This window comes from Brassica oleracea, chromosome C6, assembly GCF_000695525.1.
Source record: "Brassica oleracea var. oleracea cultivar TO1000 chromosome C6, BOL, whole genome shotgun sequence".
Lineage (NCBI taxonomy): Eukaryota > Viridiplantae > Streptophyta > Magnoliopsida > Brassicales > Brassicaceae > Brassica > Brassica oleracea.
Window position 1 is genome coordinate 8,659,696 of NC_027753.1, and position 14,963 is coordinate 8,674,658.

Genomic DNA, 14,963 nt, shown 5'->3' on the forward strand with positions numbered 1-14,963 from the left:
TAGGTGGTTTGACTATTGTACATCGATCGATGCATGATGTAAGTTGACTATATAAAACTTGAGCATGATCATTTCAAACTAAAATATAGGTAGGTTATATGCATTTGTTATATTGTAGTTAATATATTTTAAATATTACATAAGTCAAGTGATTCACGTTTTAGTAAAAATAAAATTCAAGTTCATTATTGGGCCGTACTCGTCTGTAATAAGCTACGTTAAATATGATGTATTTTTAGGTTCATCTAATGACATTAAGTTTAAATTTCATTAAAGAAAACTCATTAATTTAACTGGAAAAGACAAGCATTAAAATAAGTAGTTTAATTTAATTCTCAGTGGCATGAAAGTGTAAATAAGTTAGAAAACTTAGGGTATTTTTTAATGGGTACTTCTTTTTTAACAATATAGATTTATATGATTGATTGATTCAAAATTTCAGTTCACACGGCACATTCTCTTTGTTTAAAATCATTACTCTCACTTGCGCTCTTATCTATTGCAAAAGCTAAAAAGAAATCAATCTCCCCGAGGGTTACTTTACTCCTCTATCTCCTTTTAGTATCCATATCCTGAAACAACAGTAAAAAGAATTAAGAGTTGAGACATGATGAATTAGGTGGATCTTCAATTCTTCATCTGAGATTTAATGAAATGTCTGAACAAACCTGAGTTGTCCATTGGGTTGCCTGCTGGAACTGGCTCAGGTTCCTTGATCTCAACAACAACACACTCTGACATCTAGAATGTCTTCGCAACCGAAGCTGCGTGTTCCAAGCAACATCTCACAACCTAAATCCAGATCAAAGCACACTCTGATAACCAATCAGCTAGTGAATACGTTTTATGTATGCAAAGAAACTGACCTTTGTCGGATCGATGATTCCTGCAGCCATCAAATCCTCGTACTTACCGGTTGCAGCATTGTAACCGAACTTAACGTTTTCGTTAGAAAGCACCTGCCCTAAGGATAATAGACAGCTCTTCAAGCATCTGATGTAATTCAAGAACACGCAAAATAGTGGATGCGAGCTTGTTGACACCAGCCTAGTACAACACAGAAAATCACAAACCAAAGACACTTAGCGGCAGTAGTAGAGTTTCAAGTAAACCAAGAAATAAAATGCAAGAGAATAAGCAAATGTTGAATGAGTGCACAATACATATTTGTGCTCACGTGTTTATTGAAGAAAAAAAAATTGGCTCAAACATGCATAATATTACAATTCTATAAAACATGTTTCTTTTACCAATAGACTTTGATATACGGTTCATTGTTCAAATTTTTGTTTTTTGAAGAAAAAAAATTGCTATTGAATACTAGAATGATAAAGAAAATGATAAAACTATAGTGTTTAGAAAGAGAAGTAAAACAAACTGCATGGTAAAGCGCAACATAGTTATAAAAGCAGAACATAAAAGGATGACAATGTTTGACAAAAAAAAAGGATGACAATGAGTGGACGAAGAACTCAATGGTCTTTGAGTATGTGCATTATCTTTGTTCAAATTTTCACTATTCAATTTTCTTTATTTGTACAATTGGATATAGTTCTTCACAATTACGTAGAATTGAGTGGTATATTGGTGAACTATAATCTATTGAATGATTTAGCATTCGTCAAAATTGACTCAAACTTCTTGACAATGTTAGTTATTTTTTGCCACAATGTGACATTTGAAACCAAGTTTGCTAGAGTGATTTTTTATGAGATATGGGTTTTCCTTCCGGTTATAAAAACTCAATAATTACAAGGAATTCTAGAGGCCTGTGATGAATATGAATGGTGAAATAATTTATGTCACTCTTAACGATACTGTAGGCAAAGTGCTTACCATTTAAAATGTATTTTGATATTTATTATTATGATTAAGAAAAAGATGTTTATTGACAATTTTTTAGTTATTGGTTTTATGTTTGCTTTTGAGTTATGGATACATGATGATTTAAAATTTATAATATTATGTTAATGTTTTCTTTTGTTACTTAGAAAGGTTGGTTTTCCATCAAGTTGGTTTTGCATTTTTTATAAAGAGGAGGTATAATTTTGTTTCAACTTCAATGGATATGAATGCATATGCCACAATCTTCTCTTATCGAGGGTCGGTCCAGCTTGGTTCAGTCACATCCGCTTTTTCCAAGTCCTTTCATTTTGATATCTCAACATCCGCTTACTCAATACCAATAAATAAAAATTCATTACGAATATTGTGGTGATGTCCATATGGAAAGAATTAGATATATTTGTTCCCCACGTTTAACTTATTTTCCAAGTTAGACTTTATCTCCAATCTATTGTAATCCTATATAAAAGACTCATTACTCATAGAATCATATACATCAATTCCTCATTCTTTCTTCTTTATTTACAACAAAATCAATTATAACCAAGTCGAAATTAAAGATAGGTTCTTAATCATGAATATGGTAGAGGTAAGCATCGATTCTTACTTGTGCAGTGACATCAAGAACTTGGAGAATAGATCATGTCTTAAGATCCTTGTTGTGCCATTTGACTTGTGTCTCACGCAAGGTCTCTAACTCTTCAATCGGCCATTGGAAATGACTTTCATATTTTTCATCACAAAATATCCTAGAGGGAAGTAAACTTTACCTGAAAAACAGGACCAACCCTTCTCAATATCTGTACGTTCCATATAAGAAGCTCATGAAACACAAAAAAGGAGCCAGCCCAGCTGTGTAGTTGAGTTCCCAGTTGAAGGATCTTGGTAGCTTCTCCAAGAAGTAAGCTTTAGATTCTCTCGGGTTGTCCCAAGAGTCATTCTTGGCATGCAAGAATTATAATGATGCTTCCCACAGAATCTCACCCTTATCTTGTAACCTAAGATTCCCAGTATAGCTAGTTGAACAACCCATGTATATCATTTGGAGCCACTGGTACAGTGACATTCATCGACCAAAGAAGGTGGTTTAGACCATCTGGTAACCACTAGATTCCCACCTGAAGAGTCGTTGACCGGAACTCAAACCACAGTTTGAATTGGAATTGTCTCTGAATCGTTGATCGGCGTTGAGAACATGATTCTGTCTTGGCCGAAACAGAGAGTATGCAAGAGAATGCAAGTAGGAGCAGAACAAACAGCAACATCGTATGGAAGATTTTTTTGTGTGTTTCTCTAGTGGAAGAGTTTCATTCCGAAGCTCCAGCTATCTGGCTTCAATTCTCTCTAAAAAGAACTTGTGTGTTGTCTTCTTCTTATCTTGAAGGTAAGGTGGATGACTCTGCTGAGTTAACAGAGAGGGAGATAATAACATAAATGTCGGTTTCCTTAGCAGTAAATTGAGAGAAATTCAGACACTGCATTTTGACTTGCAGAGTTATATAAGAGTTGTGTTGATAGGTTCAAAGCTGGTCTCTCGGCTCTAGAAGAAGCAACTGAAGTCAGATATGAAAATTTCAATGTAATTTTTCAATGAGTTAATTAGAGATGGTGTTGGTTGTTGAAGATGAGTATAATTTTTTCCATTGCAGAGAACCAGAACCAATCCAGATCTTGAAAACATCAGGGGATTTTGATACTACTCATGAAGCAATTTGATGAATCTTTCATCAATGAGAGTGCCATCAAGTCCTTGATTCAGTTTTTTCCATATACATATATATAACCAAGATTCAGTACCTCTGATGTGCATCTTAGTGGTAGACAATTGTATTAGCATTTCCCAACATTAAGGAATCATGATTTATTCAAACGAGTGATTCAAAATTTCACTTCACAAAGCATATTCTCTTGTTCAAAATCATTAAAATTATGCAAGCTAATAAGAAATCAATTTCCGGCTGAGTTACTTTATTTCCCTATCTCCTCAGTATCCATATCCTGAGTTGTCCATTGGGTTGCCTGCGGGAACTGGCTCAGGCTCCTTGATCTCAACAACAATACAGTCTGACATCTAGAATGTCTTTGCAACCGAAGCTGCATGTTCCAAGCAACATCTCACAATCTAAATCCAGACCAAAGCACACTCTGATGACCAATCAGCTAGTGAATACAGTTTATGTATGCAAAGAAACTGACCTTTGTTGGATCAATGATTCCTGCAGCCATTAAATCTTCGTACTTGCCGGCTGCAGCATTGTAACCGAACTTAACGTTCTCGTTGGAAATCACCTCCCAAGTCCCAATGAATATAATAGACAACTCTTCAAGCATACCTGATTTTAAACTCAAGATAGTGTGTGGAGGTTCCCTTCCTGTTAAAACTACCTTCTCGCTAACTACGCTTCCATTGACTCCAACATTCTTAGCAATCAGTTTTAGAGCGTAACTAAGGGGGGGTGTATTCAACTAAGAGTTTCAGATGTTTTGTATTAAAATGACAAATCCAGTGTTATTCAAATGAGTATTTTAAAAAATACTTTCAAATCCAGTGTTATTGAACTTGTCATTTTATCTCTAAAATCCACTGTTATTAAACAAAATTTAAGTTGGAGATTTTAGAATGCTTTAAATGTTTTTAGGGTGTTTGAGAGGGATTTCTTAGTTATAAAAATAAAAATCCAAATCCCATGGTTTTAGATGAGATTCTAGAGTTATTTAACAAAAATCACACCAAATTCTAATATTCTCTTAAAATCATCTAAAAACTCACTAAAATCAAATCGCTTCAAATTTCATATTCAATACACCCCCCTAAGTGATCTTTTCACAATGTCTGCTCCAACCTGAAGCAAGGGAACCAGAGATGTTAGAATACATGAAGTGTTTAGGAATCAGAAACTGAAAGCCTTGATAAATTTTGTAACTTTAATTCATCATTGTCAAGGGCAGCTTTGATGGCATCAACCTTGGAAGCAAGCCGAAGCAGGGTACAACCACCACCGACGAAAATACCTTCCTCAACAGCAGCCTGACGAATAATAGACATCCTGATAAGTATACACTTCACTGTCTATGCAAATAGAACCTCAGCAATAAGAAGATCACTTTTGTAGCATTAAGAGCATCTTCATCTCTCAGTTTCTTCTCTTTGAGTTCTGTCTCCGTTTGTGCTCCCACCTTTAACCAATACATAAGATCTTTTACTTAGCATCTCTTGAACACACTCTTTGTTATATCAAAATAAGACCAATGGGGCTTTGTATTAACCTGAATCACAACAACTCCACCAGAGAGCTTTGCAATTCTCTCATTAACTTTTTCCTTCTCACCAACAAGATCCCTTGCTTTGGTAATTTTCTTGTCAACAAGAAGCAACTGCAAGACAATAAAATAACATTAGAATATTCATCTGGTGAAACAGTTCAATGGAATGAGCCAGAGAATCAGGAAATAGTCACCTTGCAATTGTCGAACTCAACTGACATTTTTTCGTTGTCTATCACAAAATAAGGAGAGACATAACCACGGTCAAACTGCATTCCTTCCACCACGTAGAGAACGTTCTCGGCACTTTTACCCTCCTCAAGTGTCACCACACCTTTCCTGCCCACTTTGCTCATTGTTACCTGCACTAACAGCTGCCACATCTGCAAGCTCACTGTCTTCAACCTACATCAGACATGACTACTTTCAGAATATTTTGTTAATAGACTCGTCACTTATTCAAAGAAAGAGATTCTTATAAAAGATTTGCAACCTCCTTAGACATTTTCTTGAGCTCGGCAACCAAAGCCTTTGCTGTCTTCTCAATGCCTCTAGTGATCAAAACAGAGTTTGCACCAGCAGCCACCACCTGAATAATGAGATTAAAGATCACTGTAATTTTTGAGTTTCATCAGAGAAAGCTGAAAGAAGAAGGTTAGACAGACCTTGACACCCTCAGCAATAAAACCTTGTGCAAGAACCACAGATGTTGTGGTACCATCACCAGCAAAGTCATTGGTCTTGACAGCCGCTTGCCTCACAAGTTTAGCACCAATGTTCTCAACCGGATCTTCCAACGCAACCTAGAGAGAAAGTTTGAAATTATAAGAGTCATTTTAATAAAAATAAATATCACTATCACAGGGGTAACGATGCCATACCTCCCTTGCAACAGTGACACCATCATTAACAATTCTTGGTGATCCATGCTTGCTCTCAAGAACAGCATTTCGCCCTTTCGGTCCATGTGTAACACCAACTAGGTATGCAAGCTTGTTGACACCAGCCTATTACAACACATGAATCAGAAACCAAATACCTTTAGAGGCCGCAGCAGTAAACTTTCAATTAACAGAATGGCAAACAGATACTCACTTGAAGATTCCTAATGGTAGTCCCGTTTTTGTTGAAATGCAGTTACTTGGCTGCACATACAATTGCAGGACTGGATCTTCTGAGCCTGGGGAACACATTCTGCCTCCTTCCGAATGAGCTTGAAGACAGGTTGTTCATAAGCTTGTTATCAGATCTGTGGCCTTTTGTTGCAACCATGGAACCAATGGAAGACGTTGCAGTGAAAGTTGATGCCATTTTTTGCCACTTGAAACAAAGAAAACTCAAAAGTTTCAAATATCATATCTAAGATATAAAAGGAATATCCTTTTGGTTAACATTTGGTTTACATAATCAAAATGAAACAACCCAGAAGGCTAAACTAGTAAAAAAATCGCAACAATATCAGAAAAGAAGAAGAAAGGCAACACATTTCAGAGTAGAGCAAACTAAGAACACCATTGACAAAATTGAGGAAACTTTCATCAAGGAAACATCCAAACTCGTTAAAGGAATTGAATTTGTACTTTAAAAAAAAAAAGAGTTTCTATAAGGTTTACAGCAAATTCTCATCCAATATAACAACACATATACACGGGGAAATGGCTCGATTGCCCCTCTATGTAATTGGTAAATCTCCTATGGGTCTCCCTGATTCATTAAAGGAACGCAAAATGACGAATTTGCCCTTAGTTTTTTTTTAACAAAAATCGAGAATTTGATAGAATATAATAGGAAACCGGGCAGAAAGGAAACCGGTGACGGTCAGGTATGGTTGTCAAACCGGTCTGGTTTTGTAAAAAAAAAAATTAATTGGGCAATTTCCCCCAATTAATTGGACCATCTTCGGGAGCTCCCCACCACGCTCCCCCTCTGAATCCGCCCTCAGCTCCATCCATATCGCCGCTGTCTATCGCCATAGACCAGTCCTTTCCCGACGTCTAGCATTCCGTCGAAGCCGGAAAGTTGTGATCTCCGCCTCGAGCTTTCATCGCAATTGAATTGTGATTCGATTTAGGAGTAATGCACAACGGCATTGTTTCGTGTCTGGGTCAATCAGTATAGTAAAGTGGTACAAAATGCATTTTAGTGGTTGAATGGGAGGGTATTGGCAGTAGGGGCCTAGATTTGTTCGCACCAGATACATAATTCAATTTGTTGTTGATTGAAATGTGGATAACTTGGGAAAACTCTGAACAACTGGTAGAACTGTAATTAACTTGGAATAACTCGGAACAACTGGTAGAACTGTAGATAACTCGAGTCTGTTTGTTGAGTTTGTTCATTTTTTTTGGCAGGATACAATGAGAAATCATGTCAGCGTACATTTTAAATTCAAAGACCGGATGTTTAGTATAACTCTGAAGACTTCAATGGAGGATACGACTTTGTCAATAATAGAAGAGAGGATGTATAAGAAGCTTGGGTTGGATGAAAGCAAGGAAAAATTGGAATTGAGCTACATTCCACTGGTGGTAGGATGTGAGACACGTTTAAATATTGTTGATGATGAGGATCTATTTGTTTACCTAACGGGCATGGATAAAGACAACCGAAGAAGTGTTTTGGTTGTGGAGAGCAGTGGAAGATCGGGACAAATATTGGAACCAATAGTGGAGCCTGGACCTGTAGATAAACTCTCGTGGGTGGGTAAAAGTTCGGGTGCTAAGAACTACGAAGAGTTGCAGGCATTGGAGGATGAAATTGGAGCTAAAGCCATAACTTTGTACGTAGAAGATAAGCAGGGAAATAATGAGGCGATAGAGGGTGGGAATAATGATGATGCCACTGCAGAGACGGATGCCATTGGAGAGACAGATACCGCTATGGAGACAGATACCGCTATGGAGACTGATACCGCTATGGAGACTGATACTGCTATGGAGACGGATACTGCTATGGAGACTAATAACGTTGAGGACAGTAACACTGCTGCGGAGACAGATAGCGCTGTTCCAACCGCTGATAAGTCTGTTGAACAGCCACCAGCCATAAAAAACGAGTAAGTATATAAAGGAATGGGGCGATGGTTTGAGTCTGCGTAAGAATGACGAATTTCCTAGTAAGAGCGTAATTCAAGAGATCGTCGATAGAGCTGCTTTTAGTGAATGCTATCATTATCTCACCAAAAAGTCGGATCGTAGACGATTGGTGATTGGATGTTCGCAAGCTAGCTGCAAATGGGGATTACGAGCTTCAAAGATTCCTCAGACATACATTTTTTCGATTAGGAGCTACAAGAGTAAGCATACATGCTCGCGGACTAGTCAAAGTGACAGAAACGATAAGCGAAAAGGGTCAGCAGAACTAGTGTCAGCCTTTTTGAATGAGGAATTCCCAGGAGGCTTGGAAAATCCAAGTCTGAAGGTTATTAAGGGTCTTGTTAAGTTCAAACTTGGGGTAATGATATCATACTCGACAGCGTTGCGCGGAAAGAATCTTTCGGTTTGTGATCAACATGGTAATCCGGAAGATAGCTACAAGATGATGTATAGCTACTTGTACATGTTAAAGCAAATGAATCCGGGAACAACAACCGATGTGAAATTGGATGAGGCGGGTAAATTCAAATACCTCTTCATAGCCTTGGGAGCTTGCATTGAGGGGTTTGCAGTTATGAGGAAAGTGATAGTTGTGGATGCGACATGGCTGAAGAACGGATATGGCGGTGTTCTAGTTTTTGCTAAAGCTCAAGATCCAAATCATCACCATTATCCACTAGCGTTGGCAGTACTTGATGGAGAGAATCATGCTAGCTGGATTTGGTTTTTCGAGATGCTTAAGAGAGCTATACCAGACTCTTCTGAACTGGTTTTCATGACTGACAGAAATCAAAGCCTCATCTTTGCAGTAGCAAACGTGTATCCACAGGCTCACCATGGCCATTGTTTATGGCATTTGAAGAAAAATGTGAAAGGGCATGCTTGTAACGTTAACAAAGATGTAGTCGGGCATAGATTCATGGAATTGGGCAGATATTACACCATGGCTGACTTCGACTCTGCCTACGAATTGTTTAAGAGAAGATATCCTTCGGCTTGGAAGTATGTGGAGGATCATACTGAAAAAGACAAATGGGCAAGAGTTTTTTTTCCACGTGACAGGTACAACTTGGACACAAGCAACAGTGTGGAATCAATGAACAACGTGTTTAGAGAGGCAAGGAGGTGGGCCTTAATACCAATGTTGGATTTTATCATGAAGACATTCTCGGATTGGTTTAATCAACATCTCAAGGATGCTCTTTCTAGATCAGTGGAAACGAAGCTGGTGCCTATGGTTGAGAACTACTTGCACGATCTATGGCCTGTTGCATGAACGCTACCTGTGCGAGAGCGTAATAGCTATGAGCTTGAGTACGAGGTCACCGACAGTGATGGGAGGATGTTTTTGGCGAACTTGGTTACAAAAACTTGTACTTGCAAGGTGTGGGATTATGAAAAGATTCCGTGTCTGCACGGTCTGGCTGCGTACATATATTACACTAAGCGCGGTGATGACGGCGTTGACATGCGGCGTGATGTCCATATTCACTATCACGAGCTCTGCTCAAAATACTATTGGGCGGAACTGTGGGCATTGGCGTATTCTAGGACACTTTATGTTGTCCCCGACAAGTCTTCCTGGAATGTACCAGATGACATAAAAGAGCTGAACATCATACCTCCGAATCGCATTACCCGAAAGGGAAGGAGAAGAGTTAAAAGGCATCCATCTTATGGAGAACGACGGAAAATGACGCAGAACCAGAGGCGGCCAAGGCAAAACTATGGTTTCAATTGGTTGTTGTTTGGAAATGGTGCTAGCCCCTCTGCTTGAATTTACGTTCGTTATCTGCTTGGTAAAACTTGGTTATCTGCTTGGTAAAACTATATGTTTTTGTTTGATTATGTTTTTGTTTGACATTAGTGTTATCTATATTAAATTCTGTCTCCCTTACTTTTACATTTGATTCCTCGAGTGCACCTTATAATTAAACCCAACTGTGTAAAAGTTTTGGAAAATTCGTAAAAACTCGAAACTTATCCATTAGAAGCCTTCACATTCATGTCTCACTTTGTTAACGAAGAATATGTTATAAAATAAATTTTTCGGTTTTAATTATAACCGGAATGTTAATACACAATACAAGCTGCCTAATATTTTAAAGTAGTAATATCGAAAGTAATACTGGAAAACAAAATCAAAAGGATTAGTAACACTAAATATGTCAGAAACCACCAAAAATAGAACTATGAACAAATTTCGTTAACACTAGTATAATACGTAAAACTAAGACCAAATCTTTGGAGAAAATTTTTTTTTTGGGTTTGGCGCCTAAAAAATTAAATATTTTCAGGGTAATCATCAAAATCTCTCTCTTTTTATCTCAACCCCAGATTCTTCCCAGACTTATTCATACCCCTCTCTCTCTACTCTCTCTCCCCCCCCCTCTCTCTCCTCTTTTCCAATTATCTCAAAAACATCTCCCAACATGACGCACCCACACGAGGAGTACATGCACATGAAGGAGTTGAAGAAATACAACAACATGCTAGGGTGCATTGCCGATGCTCATTACGAGATCCCTACTAGATGTCCTTATGGGGGAAAAATCGTTGACGAGATTTCCCCGGGTAAGAAGTTTCCCTCAGACTTTAATACTCATCCGGGAAGGAAATACTTCACATGCGCCAACTTTGAGGTATTTTTCATATATTAGGGTTTTGATTTGAATCATGTGATGATTGTGTTAGGTTTCATATGTATGAATTGGGTTATATTTGCAGGATGATGGACTCCACTTCCGTCAACCATGGGTCTTCGCGATCCAGGATGAGGTTAAGGGCTTACTGAAGCACGTTGATGAAATGGCTGCAGAGATCACTGAGCTCAAGGATGAGCTGAAGCGTGTTCGAACCCTACAGTAATGTTGTTGTTCATGTCTCATTTCGGTTTCAGTTTGTTGTTGTTAAACCATTGGTTTCATGGTCTAGTCTTTCATTAAGCTATGTGTTGTTGTTCAACCATGGGTCCGTTTCATGGTCTGGTTTCAGTTTGTTGTTATTAATGGAGTTGTTGTTGTTGTTCAAGCTATGTTGTTGTTGTTCAAGCATTTCTCATTGTTTTACCGAGTTGTCCTAGTATTACAATCATTTATACTAGTTTTACCTAGTTGTCCTAGTATTACAATCAGTTATACTAGTTTTACCATTTTCTCATTGTTTTACCGAGTTATCCTAGTATTATAACCAGTTATCCATAACTCCAACTTTTTCATAACAAAGCATCATAAAATAGTTTCACCAACAAAACATTATCCGGGATGAAACTTCAACAAAATAGGTTCATAAAACTACATAATCCGACAAGGAACACCAACAACTTTACTTCTTCTCTGATCCCTTCTGCGCTTCCTTCACAAAAGACTCAACCGACACCAACCTTTCCTCAAATTTTTCCACAATCGACATCACTCTCTCAAACTGATTCCCAAGACTTTTCTTTTTCTTCATCACATCCTCCAACATCTTCTTCTGTTCTGCCGCTTCTTTCCCTCCCGCAATGCCTTCAAGGACTGTCTGTTCTGCATTAACGGATCCTTCACTTACCTGTCGAGCTGCAATGTCTTTTTGATACATGTCTTCAAAAACGACGGTATATCCTTCATTAATACGCTTAATCCAGCTGTCCACAGCAAGATCACGGCAATCGTCATCGTCGTTCTCTTCATGAATAACGGTCAAAAGAGCTTTTTCTTCATCATTCCCGGTAGGTAGGATGCTGTCAATATCCTGTGGCTAAGAACACAAATTAGTTACAAACAGTATTACAAAGTTTTACCAACCTAATAAATTGCAGGAGGAAGAAGAAAACACTAACCTTAATCCTATCCAGTTCTTGATTAACACTTGCAAGAGGAAACCCTTTCATTTCTGTTTTTTTTAACGTTGACTGACACATTCTCGGACACTCGGGATCAACTTCCTCAACCGGTTGTCTAAACCTCTTTCCCAACTCAGTAATTGCCTCGAAAGCAAGAAGCTACAAAACCAACAATTTTTTAAAAGTTAACAAAACAATACTTAAAATTTAATAGCGTTGTAATGTTCTATTACTTACCTGTAGAGGAATACAGAACCCTGGAAGTGGCCATAGCGTCTTCTCTTTCACCAATCCTCCGAAATGATCCATTGTGTGGGAGATCTCTTTAACCATATAATCAAAGGAGTATCTCCCCCATGGAAAGGTCTTGCAGTATCCAAGATCATCCACAGCTCTTTGGAAAAAATCCAATACATCATTGGCTCCTGGACCAACTTTGGTTTGTGCGCATATAACACTTCCTAAAAAGAACAGAACCATCATTGGCTCCTGGACCAACTTTGGTTTGTGCGCATATAACACTTCCTAAAAAGAACAGAACCATCATTGGCTCCTGGACCAACTTTGGTTTGTGCGCATATAACACTTCCTAAAAAGAACAGAACCATCATTGGCTCCTGGACCAACTTTGGTTTGTGCGCATATAACACTTCCTAAAAAGAACAGAACCATCATTGGCTCCTGGACCAACTTTGGTTTGTGCGCATATAACACTTCCTAAAAAGAACAGAACCATCATCCTCAACCTGTCTCTATGGGCTCCCATTGCCAACAACTTCGCTTTCACATCTTCCAACCTTATTGTTTCGCCGTTCTTGAAATAGCGCTTCACAAATTTCTTCTTGCAAAACTCCTTGTATCCGAGAGGATAATTGCAGCAGTTTAGGCCAGATATCAATGTGTGTTCCCTCAACCCGTAACGGATGTGAACACCATTGACAATGAACCACACCTCTCTCATCTTCGCGACAGCGGCAGTACGCAGTAACATCATCCACATTCCCTGAACTTTGTGGTTTGACTTCGTCTTCTTCCTCCTCTTAAAATTTTCTTATGCATCTGCATCCAGTTTCTTGTGGAACAAGTGACAGAATTGTGGATGCTCCTCAAACCACCTCCTCTCCGCATCACTTTCCGCCGGTTCTAGAGACAAAAACGTGTCGATAACGTCTACTATCATACACCTTGTCCCTAGCTTTATCTGTTTCTTGTACTCCGATTCATAGAAGAACATTTTTCTTGGCTTGACTGCCACGGTAGCCTCAAATTCCTGCAAGTAACGTAAAGTTCTACATCAGTTATACCAGTTATTCAAATAGTTTTACCAAGTTATTCAAGTATTACTATTATACCTACGTAATACTAGTTTTACTAAGTTTCACCTAGTTGTTCTACTATTAGAAACAGTTATACCCATAATTCCTAGTTTTCCTTTACCGAAACATTCATATTCATCCTAAATTACCACCCATAATCCATTCCTAAATTCATACCTCCTCCTCCTCCTCTTCCTGCTCTTTCTCTTCTTTGTCATCTAGGGATTCTTCCTCGCGGTTTCCGTTACAGACATTAGTCTCTACTTTGTTCTCTTTCCCCTCATCTGAGGCTTCCTCCGCGGAAACATGCGGAGTTGCATGCGGATCCTCTTCGTCCTCTCCTTCATCAGAGTCACCTTTTTCTCTTTCGTCACTCGCCTCCGCTTCTCCTTCTTCCTCTTCATCATTCGCCGCATCCTCATTTCCGTCTTCGTCGCCCTCTTCGTCGCCGTCTTCTTCACTGTTTTCGTCGCCGTCTTTTTCGCCGTCTTCTTCGCCGTCTTCGTCGTCGTATTTCTCCTCCTCCGATGTCGGAGCAGTCCGTTCAGACCCAATAACCACCGCTGCTTCCACGAGGTAATTCATCGGCATGACATCATCTGTCACCGGCGCAGATTCCTCCGTCGTCTTTGTCGTCTCGTTCTTCTCCACTTTTTTCTTCTTCGCGTTCTTCTCCACTTCTTTCCTCGAAATCTCCACATTCACGTCAATTTATTTTCTCTTAGCTCCTCTTGTTTCAACCATCTTCCTCAATTTTGTAAATCTCCTTGATTTGGGTTTCTAGGGTTCTTAAAGAGAGTAAAGGGGAATAGAAAGGGAAAATTCGATTTAGAAGACAGTTTTTTTTTCGAAATGGGAACGGTTAAGGAGAAAAGGAAACTGTTTTACGGTTTATCCAGTTTTCTTTCTTCGGTTTAATAATAATTTACGGTTTGTGTTTATCCGGTCCACTTTGGATAGCGGTTTGATTTATATCGGATTAAAACCGGGTAAAACCAGGTAATACTCGTAAATATGTCAACTTTCCTTCGGTTTTTTGGTCTTTTACTTAGTTTTTCACTTAAACAATTATTATTTTTTCCTTTGTTTTATAACGGGTCTATGCTAGATTGTTTTGTGGGGGTAACCAAGCTCTTTTCCCCATATACACTGAGCCAGTGAAAATGCAGAGGCTAAAATGATTAAAAGGGTCTAAGGATACATACATAGAAGTAAAGAAGCGAAGCTGCGGAGGAGTAAGGAGATTCTTCACCGGAAGGTTTTATTTTCCGGATAAGAAAGTTGGGAGGGAGGAACTGGAAGGAAGCTAGTAGGTTAGTCTTGGCCGTTGGATTCAATACTCGTAATCGGATCCTGGATCTCATTTACTGGTCCTATTTTAAATTTGGGGTCTTGCCTGCATTAGTGAAGCTAGGCTTGGGCATAAAATCCAGAATCCGAAATCCAAAACGAACCCGAACCGAAAACCCAACCCGTTATCCGATCTGAAATGTATAAATACCTAAACGGGTCTTGTAGGGTAGTATAAAAAATATATGAACCCGAAATGTTATTAGCCGAACCCAAACGGGTAACCCGAAAAATCCGAAATTAATAGTCAATATAAATATTTTGAAATAT

At 38.6% G+C, this 14,963-nt stretch overlaps 2 protein-coding genes, 1 long non-coding RNA gene and 1 pseudogene across 3 annotated transcripts; 1 reads left to right on the forward strand and 3 right to left on the reverse strand.

Moving 5' to 3' along the window:
- Positions 1–472: 472 nt before the first annotated feature.
- LOC106299305 lies at positions 473–1,184 on the reverse strand. The gene is made up of 3 exons (XR_001261741.1): positions 867–1,184; positions 669–792; positions 473–572 (listed from the first exon to the last, which is right to left on the reverse strand). It is a non-coding gene; the product is annotated as an uncharacterized LOC106299305 (long non-coding RNA).
- Positions 1,185–3,796: 2,612 nt separating this feature from the next.
- Positions 3,797–6,420, reverse strand: LOC106299304 (annotated as a pseudogene).
- Positions 6,421–7,535: 1,115 nt separating this feature from the next.
- On the forward strand, positions 7,536–9,981 carry LOC106297399. The gene is made up of 3 exons (XM_013733644.1): positions 7,536–8,164; positions 8,226–9,471; positions 9,589–9,981. The coding sequence occupies exons 1-3, from the start codon at positions 7,536–7,538 to the stop codon at positions 9,979–9,981; spliced, it is 2,268 nt and encodes a 755-aa protein (XP_013589098.1).
- A 2,653-nt stretch (positions 9,982–12,634) lies between these two features.
- Positions 12,635–13,027, reverse strand: LOC106297400. The gene has a single exon (XM_013733645.1). The coding sequence runs from the start codon at positions 13,025–13,027 to the stop codon at positions 12,635–12,637; it is 393 nt and encodes a 130-aa protein (XP_013589099.1).
- Between the last annotated feature and the right edge of the window lie 1,936 nt (positions 13,028–14,963).